This window comes from Dryobates pubescens, chromosome Z, assembly GCF_014839835.1.
Source record: "Dryobates pubescens isolate bDryPub1 chromosome Z, bDryPub1.pri, whole genome shotgun sequence".
Classification (NCBI taxonomy): domain Eukaryota; kingdom Metazoa; phylum Chordata; class Aves; order Piciformes; family Picidae; genus Dryobates; species Dryobates pubescens.
Genome location: NC_071657.1, coordinates 56,677,108 through 56,701,471, shown reverse-complemented (window position 1 = coordinate 56,701,471; position 24,364 = coordinate 56,677,108). Strand labels below are relative to the sequence as shown.

Here is a 24,364-nt window from a genome sequence, read left to right as displayed (position 1 = left end):
CTCTTCAGTGAAGAGTGCAGTAAAAGAGATCACACTGACATGTAATTCCTTACTGCCTGTGTCCACACTAGACCTGCATGCAGCATTTCAGGTGGTGGGAAGCACCTTGTGCTGTCACTACTGCAGTTGTTTGAGCCTCCTGCTAACTGGTTCACAGTGAGGTGCAGAATAGCCAATTTGCCCTTTGTCAGACAAAAATGGTGGTAGCCCAAAAACATATTAAACTTACCTGAGGGTAAGGCTGAGTGCTGCAGCCTTTCTTCCATGTGGTGACAGTGGCCAAATCCATCCTGGAAGTGCATATTCAGTGTAGGCGTCAATCAAGCTGTTATTTCAGCAACAGGAGAAGATTTGGGGCTCAAGACACAGTGACGGGGTTTTTTAGCTCCATGGTCCTTTGCAGAGCTGATGCAGATTTCTAAGGGCAGATGAAACACTCACTGAGCAGGCCAGCGGTTATGAAGCAGGAGCTGTTACACAGCCCTGGATCTGTGACAGGATAAGAAAAGTCACATTCCTGGAGAGGAAATGGGAGCTTGGATTGACCTTTCAGATACATGCAGGTGAAGGGCATGAAGTACTGAGAATCAGGATGGTACTGCTATCCAGAATTTGCTATCCACCTTCCCAGAAGAACTGCACCAATTGGAAACCTGTAGTAGTAATGAACAAGACACAAGCTCCCAAGGGATTCCCTCTTCACTGAGTTTTTAATTTCTATTCATCCATGAGCAGAAAAGACAATGTATTCCCCCAAACAGCAGTTTTCCTATGAGAAGGTAGGCCAAATGTAGAGATAATCATTGCCATGGTTTAGTTGGTAAGATGGTGTTGGGTGATAGGTTGGACTTGATGATCTTGAAGGTCTTTTCCAACCTTTTCTGTTATGTTCTATTCTATTCTATTCTATTCATTACCTACTTCCCCAGCTACATCATGTGAAAATGTAAGGAGAGATTTGCCATTGTGCAGATTGTAATCAAGGTTTGAAGATACCTAGGTGGAACATGTGCACAATTTTTGTGCATCCAAGTAACTGGAAATTGAATGTATTTAAATATATCTGTGAATTGATATTATGTATAATGATTCTGTGATGTCAGTCTGTGATAACCTCTTGCCAGAGAGCCACAAATACATGACAGTCTATTAATTTACTAGCAAGGGCTTTTCCTTCATGTCCAGATTAAATTTGGTATAGAACAGGAAACTACATCTGAATGTGAGTTTCAAATACCCAGATCAGAATAAAGAAACAGGCAACTTCTGGTGAAGGAAAAAGTGGCTTACAGAAAACATGTCCTGAAGGAACTTTGAGAAGGCATTGCATAGTGGGAAGCACTCAGCTCACATCACATACGTTATTGTATCAGACATAGATTAGCTGGCACTCCCCCATGCTCTTATCTGTACCTGAAGTGGTGCTGCATTTCCTCAGTGCTGTGTTGCTGGTTGTAATTGAGGGCAGAAAGGGCAGGACTGCATCGGCTTTGATGGGGTTTTGCTCTGAAACGGAGACTAGTCCAAATCTCTCCTTACTTGAATGCCTTCCTTAAGACAGGCAGCAGCTGGCCTTGTTATGTTTTCACTTTCTCAATGTCTTGAGTGACCCATCTTAGAAAAATTATAATTACTGTATTGGTTTATGAGATTTGTTCTTGATGTTGAACATTCTCATAGATACTGAAAATAAGTGACAATGGCTTCGCTGATCATTTGAGAGCTAAAGATGCAGTAATTCCTGTGGGAGCTTGAAATACACGTATTTCACCAGAATATGTGACAGCTTTGTACCAGCTGCTGTTTCTTTACAAATATGTGAATACTCACCCCATTCAGATAAAGGAAGTGCAGAAACATACAATGCAGGCAGGAAACATTACTCGCTCTCTCAGGATTTGCACAGATGACCAATAGCATCTAGACCCAAGCAGTCTATTAGGAAGTTTTAGAATAGAATAGAATAGAATAGAATAGAATAGAATAGAATAGAATAGAATAGAATAGAATAAACCAGGTTGGAAGAGACCTTCAAAATCATCGTGTCCAACCTATCATCCAACACCACCTAATCAACTAAACCATGCAACCAAGCATCCTGTCAAGCCTCGCCCTGAACAGCCCCAGCGACGGCAACCCCACCACCTCCTCGGGCAGCCCATTCCAATTGACTGCAGAAGTCCTACCGCTCCTCTAGACTGTGATAGTGAAATAAAGAGTCCACCATATGTAAGATGAGGTCATTCTATTCTATTCTATTCTATTCTATTCTATTCTATTCTATTCTATTCTATTCTATTCTATTCTATTCTATTCTATTCTATTCTATTCTATTCTGTAGTCCATGGCTGAAAACTCTCATAATAATTTGTTGTTACCCATATGTAACCCACCTTGTTGGTATCATCCAATTACAGCTCCAACAAAGTAATTATTGAATGGTCCCCTGTTCTGATTTGCTCACAGCGTATAATGGAGGCCTAGGCAAGGTTTGGTGAGTTACTCTATTGTTTAAAATAGTCAGAAACCTAATTGTTCATGTTCCAAATCAGGTAGCATTAACAGAAAAGTCAAGTTCTTATTATGGAGTTTGCAGATGAGTGGGTACCCTCTCCAAGAGTATATACACAGGTTAATGCTAAAGATTATTTTTTGCATGGGAGGTAGCATTATTTAAGCCTAAAATCTGTTGGTAATAAGCCTCTCTGAATTTCAGATATGTAGGCATATTTGGAGAACTGATCCTGAATAGCTTTGAACACTGACATTTTTGAAAGTCAGTTTAAAAATTGCTGGAAGAGGTAACAGAATAATGGTAAAGGAATCAGAGAACAACTGCAGAAATCGTGGAGATGTCCTGTGTGCCTGTGCTCTCCTCTGACATTATGTGGATTTAATTTCTTTCATTTTATATACTAAATTCATTGATTATATCACATCGCAAACTAGAAATTATCCTTTTACAAAAGACTATCAAAAATACCCAGGCAGCTGAATAATGTGTCAAAGACAGGAGATCAAAGTCCAATGAAAGATTAAAATGGATGATTTAGAAAGGATCCTATTTTCCCTTCAGACTTTTCACAGGGATTTATGAACAGTGTTTTCTTTTTCTCTTATTTTCTTTCTTTGAAACAACTAATTTCAGGTTGCAGTAATAAGCTAATAAAGTGTGTAAATCATTGCAGTTTGTAACACACAATGGATGCAGCAGCCCAGCATGCACTCTGGAGGTGGCAGCAGCAAAGGAACAGCGCAGGAAATAGGTTTGGGATTACAAATTAATCTCAAGAGATTATGAGTATCTTGAAGAGTTAATGAGTATCTTAAAACTGCCCATTTCTCCCAATTGTTCAAAGGCCAGTTATTTCTGATATGTACAAAACACCAGTGCATGAAGATGAGAAGCACAGCTAAGACAGCCAACAAACAATAGAGATGCACCAAGTGCTGGGTCTGCTGGGGAAGATGCCAAATGCTGTTTTCACCTTCATTCGTCTTTCTGTGCTCTTACTTGGTTTCTCCACTGTTTGCCTGGGAGTTCTTTGTACTTCCACAAATTCCTCCACATGCAGGTGTGGAAATAATGAGCTGGTGTTTTACTGCATATTAGCTTTGGGGTTCTTTCTTCTTGTGACTGGCATTTTCTGGAGCACTTTCCACGAAGTCTTGAAATACAGGGCTCACAGCAGCATCTTCACACAGAATCCCAGGCATGGAGAGCTACATGTCAGCACCATAGACAGGTAGGCATTGCAGAATGGAGCTCCTGAATTGAGAATGAGGGATACTGTTTTGTGTATATATACAGTGGGGAAAAAAAGAAACAGCACAAAGTTCTTAGAAAATAAAAACTATGTCACTTTTATTTTGTTTCTGTGGAGAGAATTGTTGTTGCCTGGAATCTTATTTGCTAGAGCAAGCAGCAATGTGCAGACAGTAATTTGTTAAAACAAAGAAAAAGTAATATACATTAGGTAAGGTATACTACAGGAAATGTGGCAGGTTGCAGAGACAGGTCCAAAAACATGCATGTAGGAAGCAGGTGCAGCTACACTGACTTCACAGAGATCCTGCAGGAGCATCATCAATTCCATCTAAATAGAAAATTCCAGATGCACTGCTGTGAGATATATGCTAATATCACTAGTTACTTGTGTCCTCGCTATTTCCAAGAAAGGCCTCATGCTTTTTAGACAGAATGTTCCTTCAACTGGTTTGCTCTAGGCCTGACAAAAGTCTTTAACAGGGTCACTAGATACAAATTACTTTTCCCCAACTGTTGTGGAAACCGCATCGGAAACAGCAACAATGAGATCTAAAAAAGCACTGTAACAGCAACATTCATCATATTTTGGTTGGATAAGCAGAAAGGCATAATGTATTTTAAAACCTTAGAATATTATTGTTCCTGTTGTTGTTATTATGATGATGATTGATTTCTTAACAAATAACAATTTAACCTATTTTGGACAGTGATCTCCTCCTTCTTCCAAATCAAACTTTCCTTGGGCACTTCTTGAAATGCTCACATGTGTGTGTGTATGCTGTGAATGGGAACTCTCATGGGGAAGTCTCTCCTTTATAGAATGCTGTATTTTAGTAAAATATTTTTCAGAAAGCACGGATGATCATCCCATCTATGCCAGTTTTTGTCTTTTAATATATTTCATTGCTCCAAAACTACTTAGTTTTCCATTTATACTTTGAAAGCACAACAGACAATGCATCAAACCAAGCTTGCTGAGATAAATCACATTTCATCATGATCTATTTCTTTTTGGTTTGGGATTTGGTTTTTATTCAGGCCTGACTTCTATCCCCCTTCTTACGAAGACAGCACAGATCCTGAAAAACAGACCTTTCCACTGCCTGTTGCCTCCACACTAAAAGAGCAAGAAGTCATCCATATCCCTCCACCTCTATATAGCAAAAGCAGCGCAGAGTTCATCAGTGAAACTTATGAGCAGGAACAGCCACCACCATATGAATTATCTGTGGAAGAGCTACAGCAGCAGCAAAGATGTGACCAAGACTCAAGCCTCAAAGCAAAGTCACATTTGCATCCATCCACACTAGAAAACAGATACCAATGGAATACAGACTGTGAAGAGACATCAGAAAGAGCAGCACCTGACAGAAAGTTTCAGACAGGCAGGGAGTAAAATCCTGTACCTGTGAACCAGGGAAATTTGAAGACCTGGGCCAGTGATCCTGAAATGAAGAAACTAACTAGAAGATGATCAGGAGCATTTGTGTGTTTGAGAGGAGTGGGAGGGGATATATAAAAAGAGGTATTTCAAAACTTGGTATTTCAAAGCTCAGTATTTCAAAGCTCAGTATTTTAAAGCAGAATCAATCTCTGTACAGATAAAAATGATCAGGCTGTATCTTCTAAAAGTCAATACTGCTGGCAGCAAGAGTTTCTTATACTACAAGACAAATGAAGTCTTAAATGCCTTGTTACTCATAAGTAGTTTGGCTGAAAGTCCTCTTCCGTGGTTTTGTAACATTAGCTGACTTAGGAAAACTATTAACTGAGCCTTTGTTTGGAAACTGTAAATTAGTTGTTCAGGTGGGTTGGATTGGTTGATGGGTTGGACGCGATGATCTTGAAGGTCTCTTCCAACCTGGTTTATTCTATTCTATTCTATTCTATTCTATTCTATTCTAGTCACTGTAACTCATTATTTTTGTTTTGTATGTCTTTCAAGTTACTTGTGTTATTTTGATGTACCACAGCTGATATTTTACTATGGAATTAATGAATAAATTTTGTATTTATAACAAATGCCTCTTATTTGCTTATATGACACATGGTATCCCTGATTGAGGCTAAGCACAGAATACAATACAGTTCCTAGCTGCTAAATATCTAGGTTATGCCCACAGCTCCTCAGAGGGAACTAACAAATGAAGGAGGAAAAACCGCCTCTGAGTCCTCTGAACTGTGTCTAAAAGCCCATGTTTCCACTGCATGTTGAGTCTGTGGGAACTAAAAAGGGTCCTGTATCCTATTTGTTGGCCTTGTGGTTTGGTCGCAAGTGCCATAAAGAGGACAGGCTTGGATTCATCCTTAATATTTTACCAGCTTCCTGCCTTCCACAAAAAGTCCCTGAGGCAAATTTGTGTCCAGGCCACTGTCACCCATAATTCCAGGTTACAAGAAAAATTTCAAGAAGGTTCCCTCAGATTTGGACCTACAACTTTGACTGTAAGTGAAGTTTTGGTTGTTGGTCAATATCTAATATTTTACATTGTACTATCAGTTTTCCTGTTTGTCTTTTCAGCTGATTATCTAGCTATGGACTACTTTGAAAATGGTGTGGGCAATTAGCTCAAAAGATTCAAGAATCTTAAAGCAGCAAAAGCTTTTAAACTGTTTCCTTTTGATCAATTTTATTAGCATGAATTAAGTAATCTTTGCCAAAAAAAGCAGCTGGAAGTTTTAGATTAAAAGGAATTTTCTTCGGCTTGGAGGATATGAAGGGGTCAGTCTGAGGCTTCAGAACAGAATGGATTCTTTTAGTGACTTGACAACAACTTCCTGACACGGGTGATTGAAGAGCTGTGGTAGTTTTAGGCTATGCCTTTAAAATTAAGATGCAGATTTCGAGCAGAGAAGTAGAAAATTATAAATAAATCACTATTGGGTGCAAGAAGGAAAACAAAAGATTATTCTAAACAAATTAATTGGATAAATGTCTGGGGTAAAAGGAGCTGTATCGTAACAATTCCTCACATTTCACTTTCTCTTTCCTTTTCTCTTCTCTGATCTTGGCTGTTCTGCTTTGCCCAGAAGATAGAAACACTTCTGGCTGACTTTGAGATGAAAACTAACACTGCTTTCTCCCAAGTCTTCTTTTTTCTCTCTCTGGTACAGGAGGGGGTGGGGGAGGTTTTGTTGGGGGGCAGTGGAGCAGCTTCCCTGGTCTTTTGGACCAGAGAGGTTTCCTTGTTATTTGCTAATTGTAAATATCTGTATAATATTGTAAATACTGTATATTTTATGCATATTAATTGCATTCCATTGTAAAGTGTAGTTTTTGCTTGTAAATACAGCTTCCTTTGCTTCTAACTGAGTTGGTCTGGCCTAAAAGTTAATGCTGGGGAAACTTCAACCCACCACAAGTGCCAGCAAAGGTGGGCAGCTGTCCTAATACCTACACCAGCACAAATGAGCGGGCATGCAAAGGCCTTTGCTGTGGCAACTGTGAGATGGGGGAGCTGGAATCCTGAGAGGGGGATCAAGGTGGGATCAAAGTTAACAGAGCAGAAATGTTCAGAGTTCTGCTTGCAGTATTAGGAGTTTCTCACACTATCAAATCCAATAATGGTCCTGGATCTATCTCTCAGAAAACTCAACAACTTGTAAAACAACGGGGCGTAACAGTTTAACTGGTATCCCACATTCCCCTACAGGTCAAGCAATTGTGAAACGCACTCACTGTACATTAAAAGAATAGTTAGAAAAACAAAAAGGGGGAATGGTTGGGGAAACTCCTCAGAACAGACTCAATAAAGCATTATATGTATTGAATTTTCTTTCTTTTACAGAAGCAGAAACACCGATAATTCATTCTCATTTTGCCTCACTGCAGTCCAAAGATCTCACAACAAGTTCCCCAGAAAGCCAAGGTCTACATAAAGTCTCTGTGTGATGGTAGATGGGAAGGCCCTTACGATTTATTAATGTGGGGAAAGGGATATGCTTGCGTTTTAACAGATTCAGGACCCAAGTGGATCCCAGCACAAAGTGTTAGACCAGCCCTTACCAAACCTTCTGAGGAAGCAACACAAGATTCCTGAGATCAGAGAATGATGAAGCTTCTAATACTCTCTGTAATAATTACCATAACAATGAGTTATCCATTAACTGAGTACCACCCTTCTAAATTAATTCCATGGAACAGTAACAATATATGGGTAACCTTAGTTAAGGCCTTGAATCAAACTAGCTTTTTGCCTCCATTGCACAACCAGAACAACCATTTCATACATGTCTGGTAGCAATCCCATTAGCAGATCCCTCAGAGGTAGTAACGGAAATAACTTCACAATTGCCCAAACTAAAATGTTAAAATAATATGACAATGTGCATTGAAGAAATGAATATGTGGAATAATTACCCGGATAAGATCAATGCAGAACCACAAGAAACAGAAATCTTAGGTAGCGTAAAAATGCCAGCATCAACCTACTTCAGTTATTCAGAAATAACGGATACCAAGAATCCTAGGAAAAACATCTGGACACAAGCTATTACTCCAGCAAATCCTATTTTTAGAAATTATTCCATTGTAAGGTTACTTTTTAGGAAAGAAAAAGGTAAAGGAGTCTCAAGTACTGATTGGCCTAGAAAAGTAACCCTAGGAATTTTTCTTATCTGTGGAGATCAAGCTTGGCCTGGCTTGCTCACTAGGATGACAGGAGGACCTTGCCCTGTGGGACGCCTTACTCTGTTAACACCTAATATTATTATGATATTAAACCATACCCAGCTGGCCTCTCACAAACACAGGAGAAGCCTCATTATGAATAGTAATTGTAGGGATGACCTAGATTTGTGGAATAAAGGGGAAATAATAGTAGCTAGCATCTTTACTCCTCTAGCAGCTGCTGCGAAAGCACTTATGCAGTTAAGTAGAATGAGTTATTGGTTAGCAAAACAAAACAATATCACATCAGAGCTATTAAGTGATTTGGCTACTGAACATCAATCCATTAGACATGCCACTTTACAGGATAGGGCTGCCTTGGAGTTCTTGTTACTTGTCCATGGACAAGTGTGAAGACTTTGATGGAATGTGTTTCATGAATCTTCCTGACAAATCTAGTTCCATCCACCAGTGAGTAAAAACCCCTAATGGATTGAACAGCAAAGATTCAACAAGACCAGACCTTTTTTTGGATTGAAGAAGATCTTTGATGGATGGAGCTTACCTGGATAGGTAAAATCTCTTATCAAAAATGGATTGCTGATTTTATTAAGTTTTTGTTATATTGCTAATTTTACCCTGCTTGCTTTTATGTATGAGAAAAATGTTAGAAAGTTTGATGAATAGTGTGTTCTTGTTAGAAAACCAAAAAGGGTGAAATGCAGGGGAAGATTTCCTTTGTTTGAATTAGAGAAGGCTATGTTTAGGCTGTCACTTGGAGAAGAATGTAAATACCTTGCAACTGAAAGAGAAAATCTAGGCAGAGTTTGATTTGATGTGTTAAAATTTTGTTTTGTTCTTTTAGCCTATTGCATGCCTTAATTACATGCATGCCAGTAAAAAATAGCCAATTAAGATGTGACACCTATGCTTTCAAAAAGACTAGATACCTTTGCGGTATAACATAATAAACATCTTTACCTGCTTACATCTTGTCCTGGAAGTTATGCTCAGGGTGATTTGAACATCTATATGACAATAGACACTGTCCAATTTGCAGGGATAACATTAGAAAAGCCAGAGGCTACCTGGAGTTCAACCTGGTAAGGAATGTGAAGGGAAACAAGTAGTTTCTGTAGGTATACTACATGAAAGAGCAAATGGAAAAAGCCGAAGTGCTCAATGGTTACTTTGTCTCCATCTTTACTAGCAAAACCAGCCTTCAGAAATCATAGGCCCTCAAGACCAGAGAAAAAGTCTGGAGCAAAGAAGACTTACCCTCAATAGCACAGGATCACATTAGGAATCACAATACTTTAAAAAAATGTATGTACCCAAGTAGAGGGGATGACCTGGGATAAGTACATGGTGGTTGAGAAGCTGGGCCATGCCATCATAGCCACTCTCTGTTATCTTTCAAAAACTCTGTGGTGACTGGGAGACATTCCTGAAGACTGGAAGAGAGCAAATGTCACCCAAGTCATGAACAGATGAAAGATCTGGAGAATTCTGCCTCTCCAACCTGATCTCCTTCTATGATCAGATGACCCATCTGGTGGATGTGGGGAGGCTGTGGATGTGGTCTACCTGGACTTCAGCAAGGCCTTTGACACCGTCCCCCACAGCAAACTCCTGGCCAAGCTGTCAGCCCATGGCTTGGATGGGAGCACACTGCGATGGGTTAGGAACTGGCTGGAGGGCCGAGCCCAGAGAGTGGTGGTGAATGGTGCCACATCCAGCTGGCAGCCAGTCACCAGTGGCATCCCCCAGGGATCAGTGCTGGGCCCCATGCTCTTTAACATCTGCATTGACAATATGGATGAGGGGGTTGAGTCAGCCATCAGCAAGTTTGCAGATGACACCAAGTTAGGAGCAGATGTTAGTCAGTTAGAGGGTGGAAAGGCTCTGCAGAGGGACCTCGACCGACTGGACAGATGGGCAGAGTCCAATGGCATGGCATTTAACAAGTCCAAGTGCCGGGTGCTGCACTTTGGCCATGGCAACTCCATGCAGAGCTACAGGCTGGGGTCAGAGTGGCTGGAGAGCTGCTAAACAGAGAGGGACCTAGGGGTGCTGATTGACACCTGCCTAAACATGAGCCAGCAGTGTGCCCAGATGGCCAAGAGGGCCAATGGCATCCTGGCCTGCATTAGGAATAGTGTGGCCAGCAGGAGCAGGGAAGTCATTGTGCCCCTGTACTCTGCATTGGTTAGGCCACACCTTGAGTACTGTGTCCAGTTCTGGGCCCCTCAGTTTAAGAAGGACATCGAGACACTTGAATGTGTCCAGAGAAGGGCAACAAGGCTGGGGAGAGGCCTTGAGCACAAGCCCTATGAGGAGAGGCTGAAGGAGCTGGGATTGTTTAGCCTGGAGAAGAGAAGGCTCAGGGGTGACCTCATTGCCCTCTACAACTACCTGAAAGGTGGTTGTAGCCAGGAAAGGGTTGGTCTCTTCTCCCAGGCAACCAGCACCAGAACAAGAGGACACAGTCTCAAGCTGTGCCAGGGGAGGTTTAGACTTGAAGTGAGGAGAAAGTTCTTCACTGAGCGAGTCATTCGTCATTGGAATGGGCTGCCCAGGGAGGTGGTAGATTCGCCGTCCCTGGAGGTGTTCAAGAGGAGATTGGACGTGGCACTTGGTGCCATGGTCTAGTTGTGAGGTCTGTGGTGACAGGTTGGACTTGATGATCCTTGGGGTCTCTTCCAACCTTAGTTATACTGTGATACTGTGATACTGTGATAATTACTGGCTGGTCAGAATTATCTCAGTTCCTGAGAAGGCAATAGAGCAAATAATGCTGGAAACATTTGCTGAATCCATGAAGGACAAGAGGGTAGATGGGAGTAGTCAGCATAGATTTGTGATGTGGAAATGATGCTTAATTGATGATGCTCTAGCTTGAGATGACTGGCTCAGTGGCTGATGGGAGAGCAGTGGATGTTTGTAATTATTTGAGCTGCATCATACATATCCCTACAGTATTCTGGGCTGAAATGTCAAACACCCACGAGATGTTGCAGCTGGGGAGGTGGAGTCTGAGCTCACTCTCTTTTTTATTGTTAGGGAAAGGAGCAGGGCAAATAATAAAACTTTAAGACTTTGAGAGGGGTAACTGTCCTATTCAAAGAACTACTTTAAAATATCCCATGGAATAGGGTCTAAGAGAGCTGGTTAGTTATCAAACACCACCTCCCCCAAGCTCAAGATGTATACTCTTGGGGAAAAAAATCTAGTAGAGGAGGCAGGAGACCTGCATGGATATGCAAGGAACTGCTAGAAAAGTTCAAATGAAAGAGGGAAGTCTACAATAAGTGGATAAATGGTCTGCATAGTTGGGAGGATTATACAAGTACTGTCAAAGCATGCTGAGATGCAACAAGGAAGGCCAAGGCTGTCTTGGAACTAAAACTCACTAGGGATAACAAAAAGGTCTTCTTTAAAACATCAGCAGTAAAAGAAAGAATGTGAAAAAGGTGAGTCAATTGTTAAATGAGGTGACACACAATGAAGAGATGGCCAAATTACTGAATGTCTTCTGTGTCTCAGTCTTTACTGCTAAGACAAGCCCTCAGGAATCTTGGACATTGGCATTAAGAGCAAAAATGGAAGGAGCAAGATTCTCCACTGGTCAGTGTGGATTGGGTTAGGGACTGCTTGGATGGAATGAAAAATAGCACAAATCCATGGACCCTGATGGGATGCATTCACCAGTGCTGAGGCATACTGTTGCTGTACCAACCCATTGTTTTTGAAATATCATGGAGAACAAGGGAGGTGTCTTGAGGACTGGAAAAGGGCCAATGTAACTCCAGTCTTCAAAAAGGACAAGAAGGAAGACCTGGGCAACTACAGCCTCACCTCCATCCCTAGGAAGGTGATGGTGCATCTCTAATCACATGAAAGAAAAGAAGGTTATCAAGAGTAGCCAACATGGATTCACTAGGGGGAAATTTTGTGTGACTAATATGATAGCCTTCTGCAAAAGCATGACCAAATGGATAGATGAAGAGAGAGCAGTATCATCTACCTTGATTTCAGCATAACATCCTTGTAGTGGTGGGGGAGGCATGGCTGACACACCTGAGGGTTGTACTGCCATTCAACAAGATCTGGACAGGCTGAATAGATGGGCAAATACAAACCTCATGAAATTAAAGTTGAAGGACAAGCACAGAGGCCTGCACTTGGGAAGGAATAACATGAGGCACCAGTACAGACTAGGGGTCGTCCTGCTCCATGGAGAAAGACCTTGGAGTCCTAATGGACAGCAGGTTCTCCATGGGACAGCAATGTGCCCTTGTGGTCAAAAAGGCCAACAGCATTAAGAAAAGTGTATCCAGCAGGTCTAGGGCGGTTCTCCTTCCCCTCTACTCTGCCCTTGTGAGAACATATTCAGTTTTAGGCTCCCCAGTTCAAGACAGAAAGGGATCCACTGAAGAGAGTCCAATGGAGAGCTATGAGGATGATAGTGGGATTTGAATCTCTCCTATGAAGACAGACTGAGAGACCTGGGGCTGTTTAGTCTTGAGAAGACAAGGCTGGGAGGGGATCTTATTAATGTCTATAAATATCTGATGGTGGTTGTCAAGATGATTATCTGTTTTCAGTGGTGCCCAGTAATAGGACAATCCAGCTGCTGAGTTACAAATCCAGCTGGCAGCCAGTCACAAGTTGTGTTCTTCAGGGCTCAGTGTTGGGACAACTTCTGTTTAACATCTTTATTGATGACCTTGATGAAAACATAGAGTGTGTTATCAGTAAGTTCACAGCTGACACCAATTGGGTGGGAGTGTTGATCTGCACAAGGGTAGGGAGGCTCTACAGAGAGACTTGGACAGATTGGATCAATGGGCCAACATTAACGGCATGACCTTCAACAAGGCCAAGTGCCAGGTCCTGCACTTGGGTCACAACTACCCCAAGCAGTGCTACAGGCTTGGGGAAGTGTGGCTGGAAAACTGTCTGGCAGAAAGGGACCTGGAGGTTCTAACTGAGAAGCAACAAATATGAGCAAGCAGTGTGCCCAGGCAGCCAAGAAAGCCAATGGCATCCTGGCTTGTATCAAAGATGCTGTGTCCAGCTTGTAGTCAGCTCTGGTGAGGCCACATCTCAAGTATTGTGTTCAGTTTTGGGCACCTCAATACAAGAGATGTGGAGGTGCTGGAATGAGTGCAGAGGAGAGCAATGAAGGGCCTGGAGAATAAATCTTATGAAGAGTGACTGAAGGAGCTGGGGCTGTTTAGTTTGAAAAAGAGAGGGCTCAGGGGAGACCTCATTGTTCTCTACAACTACCTGAAAGGATGTTGTGGAGAGGCTGGTGCTGGTCTCTTCTCACAGGTAATTAGTGATAGAACAAGAGGGAGTGGCCTCAAGCTGTGACTGGGTAGGTTTAGACTGGACATTAGGGAAAAAAAAATTCACAGAAAGAGTGGTCAGGCATTGGAATGTGCTGCCCAAGGAGGTGGTTGAGTCACCAACCCCAGATGTGTTTAAAGGTTGTTCAGACATGGTGCTTGGAAATATGGTTTAAGGGTGAACCTTGCAGAGTAGGGTGATAGGTTGGACTTGGTGATCCTGAGGGTCTTTTCCAAGATGAATGCTTCTGTGACTGTGTGACAAGAACAACAGATACAACTACAGGAGATTCCACCTCAGCACAAGGAGATAATGGGGGTGACAGAGCACTCAAACAGGCTGCCCAGAAAGGTTGTAGAGTTTCCTTCCCTGAAGACTTCCAAAATGTGCCTGGATGCATTCCTGTGCAGCCTCCCCTAGGTGATGCTTTTTTTGGCAGGGGCATTATACTCAATGGCCTTTGGACATCTCTTTCAACCCCCAACATTTTGTGGTTCTGTGATCAGTATCACCAGTGATCATGAAAATGGGATGATAAATGGATTTGGAGTTAGGAAAGTTCGGGAAGTTTGCTGTTTGACAGATATCCAAAACCATACTCAAACAGCCTTTTTCTTCACTTCCGTACAGAGATACAGCTGTTTTTTTCTGAAGCCTGGGACAAAGTGAGCACTCAGATTTAAAAATATATCCTCTGTTCACAGCAACTGCCTTCAGGAAAGAAGACTGCCATCTACTGCAGTTAGTGCTCTGTGACTTTCTGATAAAAGCACAAGTGTGCTTCTTCACAGTTCTGATTTGTCCTCATGAGTCTTCCCACTGCACTTTGGAAGACAGCTGGCTTCAGCATAACTTACTTTTCAAAGTGCAAGTCTCAGTCCTAGAAGCCTGGCAAATGAGATACTTAGTATTATAACTACTTAGTTCAACATGTGATCAAAAACTATTTTACTGTTGGAGAATGCATATGAGATTTTAGATGTTTCTGGAATCCCTTTCAGAACCTTTCATGTAGCCTAGTAATTTGAACAGTCACAATCCAGGGGGTCTATGCTTGGACATGAGCAGACAGTGTGCACTTGCAGCCCAGAAGGCCAATCACATCCTGGGCTGCATCAAAAGATGCATTGCTAGCAGATACAGAGAGGTGATTCTGCCACTTTGCTCTGATGAGACCTCACCTCGAGGACTGCATCCAGCTCTGGAGCCCTCAATATGGGAAGGACATGGGCCTGATGGAGAGGGTCCAGATGAGGGCCATGAAAATGATCGGGGTATTAAAGTACCTCTCTTACAAGGACAGGCTGAGAGAGCTAGGGTTGTTCAGTGTGAAGAAGAGAAGGCTCCAGGGAGACCTAGTAGCAGCCTTCCAGTACCTGAAGGGGAACTACAAGAAGAATGGAAAATGACTGTTTACAAGAGCCTGTGGTGACAGTATGAGGGGCAATGGCCTCAAACTAGAGAATAGCAGATTTAGATTGAATGTTAGGAACAAGTTCTTCACTATGAAGGTGGCAGAACACTGGAACAGGGTGCCCAGGGAGGTGGTTGGGGCCCCATCCCTAGAGATATTCAAAGTGAGGCTTGACAGGGCTCTGGGCAATCTGACCTAGTTGAGCATGCCCCTGCTGACTGCAGAGGCAGTTGGACCCGATGACCTTTTAAGATCCCTTCCACCCCAGACCAATCCATGATTCTCTGATACATAATGATACTGTAATACTGTGATAAGATCCATTACTTAAGAGTTTCCTGTTCTGCACATAATGGAGTCTCATCTATAAGAAAATGAAAGATTACATAAATAAGGGTCTTGTAAAGATGAATACTCTTAAGTTCAATAGTGGGTGTTCAAACTGTGTCAGAATACCATGGCTGTATAAAAAAAAATCTTTATAAAAAGAACTAAACCCTAAAATCATCTTTTAGTTTATGGGAAATTAATGATAAGGAAGTACACTATGTGAGAACATTATTATCTGATTTGCATAGAGTCCATTAAGTAAATAATGTAATTGTATTAAAGGCAGTTTTATTAGGATGCTTGAAAGTGCAGTGTGTCTTGTCCACACACATGTATTAAGACAGAAATACAGCATTACTCTTTATTGTGCACCACGTGCCATAGCAATTTTTTTGACTAAGTGTTGAAAGAAAACAAAACAATTTTATTTTGTTGAAATACTATATAAACTGTACTGAAGTTTGACAACCACAAGGAACTGAAACACACTGCAAAGAGGAAAGTTGCACAAAGCCACCTTGACAAAGGATACAAGTGACCACACTGTTCCCAAGGAAGCAAAGCTTTCAAACAAATCACATGCATAATATGTTTGTGTTCTTCTTCAGACCACAGTATTGTAGTTAGAACTGCAGTATTGTTTCACAAGCAGAAAAATGCTGATGTTCATATCCCCAATATCCTTCTCAGACCTATGCTAGGGGGTCTCTTCTCCTTTTGTACATCCCAAATTTTTACTCCATGATCCACTGTTACAAAGAATCTAGCAGAAACTGTATCCAGCTGGTGACTCAGAAAGTTCTATTTAATTCATTCGCAGTTGTTATCATTCCCTCTTCCCTACACACTTCACTTATCCTTGTGGTAAAGTGAAGCACAAGTACTCCAAAGACTTTAAAAAACTTCTGTAATAACCCCTTTGTGAAATACTCCTGAACTTGCAGTGATTAACTACCAAACACAGTAAGCACCAATATCATGCTGACATGAGGAAGACTGCAAAAGACAGCCAGATCCCACACCCAACACATTACTGGAAGGACACAATCAGCTTCTATGGCACAACTGCCTTTCTTTGGAGGGAGAAGAAAAAAAAAAGGAAACAAACCCCAAACAGTCCAAAAAATTAGGAGACTCTAAAAGCACAAGTCACATTGATATGCTTTAAAATCAGGGGTTACAAAAAATACAGCTTAGTCTCTTCTTTGGGAGCATGTGCAAGTGTGTACACAACACTGCCGTGAGTGTGCATGTGTGAGCAATGGGACAGACCAGAGAGGAGGAGTGTGTCAGGTGAGGAAATTACACCCTTTGCAAAGCTTAGTATACAGCTCTTATGCCTCAGACATGCTCAGTATACATCTTCATAAATCAACAAGAGTGTGACACGGATCCCAAACAATATTCCACAGGCACGTCTTTGCTTTGCAAGGTCTCCCTCTCTCTCACTAACTGAAATTTCCCCAAATTTTATCAAAGCATTCAAAACCAAGCAGTTTTCCTTTCCGTCTCATTGCTGCCAACAACTGGCAGTTAAGGACTCTTTCTTTGGTTATACTGTTATTGGAAATAAAGGTATTGCAGGTAAAACAAAGAAGTCAGCACACTATTGTATTTGGAGATCAATGCAAATGAATATGCTCAATATTATATTGTTTTTTTTCTTCCCACCCTACTTCTATCCCCAAGAAAACTTCTTTTAATCATACAAGGCACAAATTAATGATGTGTTTCAGCAAGGTCCTGTCTTTTCCTTGCTGCTCCTCTTTTGGCCCTGGTTTAACAATCTTCTGTGGCTTCAGGTGATGACAGTGGGTCCCTTTCGCCCTGTCCTCTCATGAATCTGAGATATTTTCAGTGCAATTGCTATAAGAGGACTCAGCACAGCCTAAAGAGAAAGAAATACAGTGAATTACACAATTCAAAACCAACAGACATCTTACATTTATACAGTCCCCTTTTAACTGCAGTATTGCACGGCAATCATCCAATAATAATAAAAAACACTGACATACTGCAGTCTCCATATTGTTGTATTTGATATAATGAAGTATCATGCTGAGCAAATGTTTTCCAAAACATTATACTAAGCGTACACAAACAACATAGAAAAGAGAAACCAGTAAATATACTGCACTGATAATGTCTCTATGCAACAGAAATTGTGGAGATGTGGTGGAACTGTGTGTATAAAACAACCTAGAAATCACAAAACTTGAATTTTTTTCTACTCAGATGAGTGGAAGCCATGTAGACAAGACTTTCTTCCTATACACAATCTGTGAAGCTTAGGGTAAATATTACATTAATGTAACATAAACATTACTATTACATTACATTGAGTAATACCACCTGTAATACAGTCGTATTATATAGGACAAATTCATCCAGAAGTAGAATGAACTCACAAGTTTCAGGCCATGGGTATGAAACTGCCCAGATGGGTGAGTGCAGATAACAGCTACAATAGTACCAAATAAATTACAACTAGTAATACAACATTTCAAATGCTTCTCTCAGTTAATTAAATGATATGCGAAGAGAAACTGCCACAGCTGAGTTCTGTGTGAAAAACTTTTCAAAGAATCACACACTTGATTGCTAAACTAGGAAGATAATTTCCTGACCCTCAAAGATTTCCCCTATTAACTCTTTCAAATCAATTACATTCTGGCTTTAGACCTAACAGGTTTAAAAATCAAATCAAACAGAATAGCAGTTCTGGAGAGCTTAAACTTACAGACATCTTTTTTGTAAGCTTCATGTAATCAGTATTTTGAATCTGGTTTAGCCACCTAATAGTTTCTGACAGTATGAGGTGTTTTCTTTATTTTTACAAATAGATGGATGAATCAAAAGAGTAAGGAGACAAAGCATCTTTGCAAGCAGAATCATGGAATAACACCACCGGTGTCAAGTGAGGTTACGATCAAACTTAGTTATGCACGAGTGTGAGCAGTCTGATATGTTATTGTTCAGAAAGCTCCATATTTGTAGATAGCTATCTTTTGAATAATCACTGAAGCACAACACAAGTCCATTAAAGTCAAACATGTTTAGAAAAGATTAGTATGTGGAGCATAGATTCACATCAGAGGGCAAAAACTCCAAGAGTAAATATTAAAATGTGCCAATTTATAAAGTCTGGAGCATGTAATTCCTTATCTTGAGCAACACAGATTAAGAAGTGAAAGAGGACTGAAAGATCTGAACAGCCCCTCTGACAGTCCCACATGAAACCTCTTCCTTATTTAATCTAAAAAGCGCAGGACAGGTTTATTTGACAGTGTTTCCTTATGCTACAAATGCACTCTGAAGAAACAAACAAACCAACCAACCCAAAAACCACCAAAAAAACCACACAAAAAAAACCCCCAAGGCCAAACAAAACTCTACAAAATGCTCTGAGCAAAACACAAAATCAGATGAGTTTATGTGGCACTCATTTACATACACAGTTCAGCTGCTGCTATTTTGCCAAGTCATTCTAATTACCACCAAGTATTCTGCTTGTTAAAATTATGCTTTTCAACAGAGAAAGTCCTAGAAGTATCTCACTTCAATTTAAAGGTGCGTTCTCTTTGAACAGCAAGAGCAAGCCAGAGTAACAGGGAACTAGAACAGTGTGTACCTAGTAAAAAATCCTTTATCTCTGCATTTCAGTAGTAAAAGGTAAATCTTAGCCAGCAATCCTTTATAGCTAACAAGACTCTAGAAATATTTCTGTATCTTAGAGACCTTGATTTAAAAAAATATTTTTTAAATGGTCCTTTGTGCTTAAGAAATTGAAAAAATTTATTATAGAGATGTCAACTCAAAATGTCAGTTGCAATGACTCTGTATATTAGAAACATTTGTCTCTTGGAAACTGCTTTGGAGATGTGTTATCCTTCACATTAATTTTAAGAACTGAAAATTAATGGAACTCAGAAATCAGAAATTTGTTTTAGCAATACAGACAGAACTTATACCTTTTAAAAAACCCAAACAACTGGCAGGAATGATTATTCATGCTAACAAATACATCAAACAAGAAGATACCTAACACAATGCAAATAAAGTTGGTGAGGGGTTTGGAACACAAGCCCTATGAGGAGAGGCTGAGGGAGCTGGGGTTGCTTAGCCTGGAGAAGAGGAGACTCAGGGGTGACCTTATTACTCTCTACAACTACCTGAAAGGAGGTTGTAGACAGACGGATGTTGGTCTCTTCTCCCAGGCAGCCAGTACTAGAACAAGAGGACACAGTCTCAGGCTGCACCAGGGGAGGTTTAGGTTGGATGTTAGGAATAAGTTCTATACAGAGAGAGTGATTGCCCATTGGAATGGGCTGCCTGGGGAGGTGGTGGAGTTGCCATCACTGGAGGTTTTCAGGAGGAGACTTGATGGGGTGCTTGGTGCCATGGGTTAGTTGTTTAGGTGGTGCTGGATTGGTTGATGGGTTGGACGCGATGATCTTGAAGGTCTCTTCCAACCTGGTTTATTCTATGTATGTATGTAGTCTATGCAAAGATTAAAAGCTGTAACAGAACTGTCAGAGCTGTATGATTCCTGCATGGTTCATGTAGCATTTTTTCTTTCAGTGATCTTGCAAGAAAATTCTATACAACTCCCTTTCTAAAGTTCTGAACTAAATCCCTTCTAGTAAAGTTCTGAAATAAAATCTGCCCCATGATGTATCCAATTTATCAAAGGCTCAGGAAGGGCTGAAATGTACCAGCCTGCAGGTTAAAAGCTCAGCATGTGTTTGGAGTTTGGCTTTAGGAACTATTTTGTCTCAAAACAGGTGGACAAACGCCATCTATATGTCAAGAAATGCCTTGTGAAAATCTACTATTTATAGTACTTATGCTACAACTTGCCAACTTGCATCAGAAATTCAGCCTGTGCTGAATTTCAGTTTGGTAAGGAACAGGAAAAGCATGTGAGTTTTACACAGTCTAGACATGGACATTTTCCAAAGCTCTCAAATTCACTTTTCCCAGTCCAATGCAAGTCTCAAAACCAAGTTGCCCCATCAGTTTCCTCAGTGAAAAGTATTCTGCAGAATTTATATAGGAAAAATAATTTTGGAAAAATAATTTTTAAAAAATAATAAATCAGACAATGGTGATCCCCTCAAAGAGGATCCAAACATTTCAGTGAACATCAGGTAACTACAATGCTCTTTTAGAGTTCTCAGGCTTGTCTTACTGAACTGACGTGTATTTTGCATTCAGCATCATGTCCACCCACCCATGTAATCTCTCAGCATTGCATATAGCCAAGTGAATGTACAGGGCAGAATACTAGGAACACAGGGTCATAAACTCCATGTGTACTGGTATTGGTAAAACACCAGTCAGTCATAAAAGAATGTGGTACTGGAGTTAAAGATCCATCATCAACTGGGTAAACCTTCTGTGACTGCTATGTAGGCATTTAGGCACCTGAATTACTAATAATCGAAACACTTCAGACAGTAACTGTTTGAGAACAAGCATTCAGACCTTGCAACAGATTTCTAAGCAAAAGTGGCCTAGCACTACACATTCCAGAAGAACTCACTTTCTTGGAACAACTTTTAACACCTCAAAATTAAAGAGATAAACAGGTGGGTTAGTACTGCATCAAAGTCATCAAAGAAGGGTTACAACTTAACTTCTGGAGAATGCTTTGAAGTCTCCAGAAGCTGTGATTGCTAGGTGATGTTACTATTATTGTATAAATTATGACAAGCTGGCATTTCAAGCATGGGTGGAAGGCCCTTTCTCTCCTAACACTTAAATTTGCTCTTGGTTCTCCTATTTTTATCATTTAAACGTTACAGAAATGGTTGGTCAGAGAGGCCAGGGTAACTGAGACAGATTTATGCCCTGGAACAAAGACACAGAAACTGAAAAACAACTCCTTCCTTTTTCACCTCTTTCTGCTCTCATGTCATTCTCCCTTGCTTCATGTGATTGCTTCCTGCTGCTGTTAGTCCTCTGTAACCTGGTCAACAGAATCAGTATCACAGAAACTAAGGGAAAAGCAAAGAAAAAGAAAGGCAGAAAAGAAGGGCAGATTCCCCCCCAAAAGTTTTGCTGGCTTTACCTATTAGAACAAGATTTACCTTTGGCTGCAATGCACTTTAAAAGTCATATTAGTACACTTACAAAGCAACACTGAAGTGATGGAAGAGACACAAATAATGGACTGAAACAACTACAAAGTGAGCTCAGTGCTAAGATCACACTATCTGGCACCACAGCTGTACCTACTTCAAGGCTTCTGCCATGAAGGGTCAACACACAGGTCAAGCTCAATGTACCTGCTTGGGTCTTGTATCACAAAAAAAGAGGTGTCTTTGGAAAGGTGTATGCTATAGCCATCCATCCTGGAAGATCTAAGCCTTGTGGGTAGCTTGCTTCATCATGGAACAAATTGGACTAGCTCTCCAACATCCACAGCACTAGAAGTGTTCACTTTGTTGTCATGAAGCAAAACACAGCCCTTACTGTTTGGCAGCTCTCCAGCCACTCTGACCCCAGCCTGTAGCACTGCATGGGGTTGCTGTGGCCAATGTGCGGAACCCGGCACTTAGATGTGTTAAATCTCATGCTGTTGGAGACTGCCCATCTGTCCAGCCTGTCAAGTTCCCTCTTGCAGAGATCTCCTACCCTCCAACAGATCAACTCCTGCCCACCAGCTTAGTGTCATCTGCAAATTTACTGATGATGGACTCAATGCCCTCATCCAGATCACCAATAAAGATATTGAACAGGATGGGGCCCAGCACTGATCCCTGGGGGACACCACTAGTGTCTGGCTGCCAGCTGGATGTGGCACCATTCACTACCACACTCTGGGCCCAGCCTCTGCAGTGAGTTCCTAATCCAGCACAGAGTGCTGCTGTCCAAGCCACAGGCTGACAGCTTGGCCAGGAGTTTGCTGTGGGGGACAGTGTCAAAGGCCTTGCTGAGGTCCACAGCCTTCCCCACATCCACCAGACGGGTCACCTGATCATAGAAGGAGATCAGGTTAGTCAGGCAGGACCTGCCCCTCCTAAATCCATGATGGCTGGGCCTGAACCCATGGCCATCCTGAAAGCACTGTGTGAAATAACACACTGTAAACAGAGCTTGTTAGTCCATATTTGGAACAATCCAAATTACTCACTACATACTGGATTTACAAACAAAGCAATTCAAAACAATTCTGCACAATGAGTCATTTCTTTCCTGGTCTTTGTATATGAAACTTCTTGTTTGAATCTTGTCAAAGTATGATAATATAAAAACTCCATTAACTTTAAATAAAGATACACCCCAAAGCACAGAAGTCTAAGACTTCGGGTAAAAGTCTGTCATTTGTTATAATGAACTGAACTTCCTGAAATTGCTAGTTGGATGCCTATGTGACTGGTCAAAACTGGTCACTTATGAAGATGCTGACTATACCCCTGTTACTGAAACAACTAGGAAACAAAGTACACAAAACTGCTGTTTTAGATGACCACATCAGTATGAATCTCAAAGCAAACTAAAAAATACAGGAATTACAATATAGGAAAAATGATGCTGCTCCTCCCCAGTAATGCTGTCTTCTGAAAAAGGAGTTTGCAATTCACTCTTTCCCACATACTCCGCTAAAGATGATCAAATATTATCCTGAGAAACTTTCAGTTATTTTTGTACTAACATGAAGATCTCCTGAAATCAAGTGTATGTACTCCTTCAAATCTGCCATCTGCCTGTGGGATACAATCTATGACCTTGTGTGTCCTAATGTCCTCCATGCGGTTGGTATAGTATGCAGCCAAGGCAAGGAAAGAAGAGCAGTGGGAACTGTGCAATACTACATAATGGGCATTTAATAGAGATAAAACTCAGCCTTGTTCTGCTCATTCCTCTTCCCTGCTGTGGAAGGAGGACATGGAGGGCAACTGCCTGAGCTGTAGCTGCTTTGGGTGCCTGGCTTCTATCACTTTGTGCAGCAGCCCCATTCTTGCTGCTCCATTGACACAGTTTGCATTGCTAGTAAGATCATCAGACCTTATAGTGGACTTCATGTACTTCTCCCAAGCAAACCCATGCAGAAACAGAGATAAAAAGCTGGGCAGCACACTTCTCATTTTGTGCTATTTTCCATGCTTAAAAAAAAAATAAAATTGAAACAGTGTTACAGAATGGCCACTGATTGCTGCTTTCAGAAGTGCACAAGCTAAACCCTGCCAGCGTGCTGCTTTTCTCATGCTACACAACTTGCAACAAGCAAAGTAAAAACAATCTGTGGATGCAAAAGAATTTAACTTCAAAAGGCACATTACTATTTGTAGTTAATTAGTCAAAAGCATAGTTAGATGAATACTGCAAGTATATACTCTGCTGTTTTCTAGTATGTTTTTATAGATGAAAATCTGAAACCACTGATGTGCATTGACTTACTGCAATGCTATTGCATTACCTGTGTTTCCTTATTGTGTTGGCTGGGATCCTTTTCATAACTCTCGGCATAGATCCGGAGAGTAGCTCTGACATGGCTAGAAGCACTCATTCTGAAGATGAGCCTGGATGCATCTGAAAATATAATTCGCAGCCCCTACAGGAGAAGAAGCAGTGTATGTGTAAGATGGCAGTACCTGTACAAATCATTCCAGACAAAAAGCAAAAGGAACAGTCAACTGGATGCAATTCTTCTTTCCCTATAACTTTGAGCAAGTTATTTATCACTTCTTCCAGCCTCTGCAAAGGCTAGAAATGATTTTGTGTATTCCCTCCCACTCCTCATAACATGAACTCTTAGTGCTGGGTGGTTTTTTTTTTTCTTCTGCTGGCCTGAGAAATAGTTATTAGATAAGGAAGGATCAGTGGCCTAAGAAACAGCTACAAAACCATTGGATCAAAACCCAGAAGTCAGCAGTGAATA

General features: G+C 41.1%; 2 protein-coding genes across 2 annotated transcripts in view; one reads left to right on the top strand and one right to left on the bottom strand.

Moving 5' to 3' along the window:
* Positions 1 to 3,400: 3,400 nt before the first annotated feature.
* TMEM252 (transmembrane protein 252) lies at positions 3,401 to 5,165 on the top strand. Its single transcript, XM_009901757.2, is given in 3 exon segments — positions 3,401 to 3,416; positions 3,419 to 3,746; positions 4,808 to 5,165. Coding segments are annotated over 3 exon segments (702 nt in total).
* An 11,437-nt stretch (positions 5,166 to 16,602) lies between these two features.
* The window catches only part of PGM5 (phosphoglucomutase 5), an 85,767-nt gene continuing 78,005 nt past the window's right edge, over positions 16,603 to 24,364 (bottom strand). Inside the window, exons 10-11 of the mRNA XM_009901735.2 lie at positions 23,903 to 24,037; positions 16,603 to 17,365 (exon numbers count right to left, since the gene is read on the bottom strand). Of these exons, the coding sequence (XP_009900037.2) occupies positions 17,276 to 17,365; positions 23,903 to 24,037 (225 nt within the window). The 3' untranslated portion in view covers positions 16,603 to 17,275. The remainder of the gene's footprint in view (positions 17,366 to 23,902; positions 24,038 to 24,364) is intronic.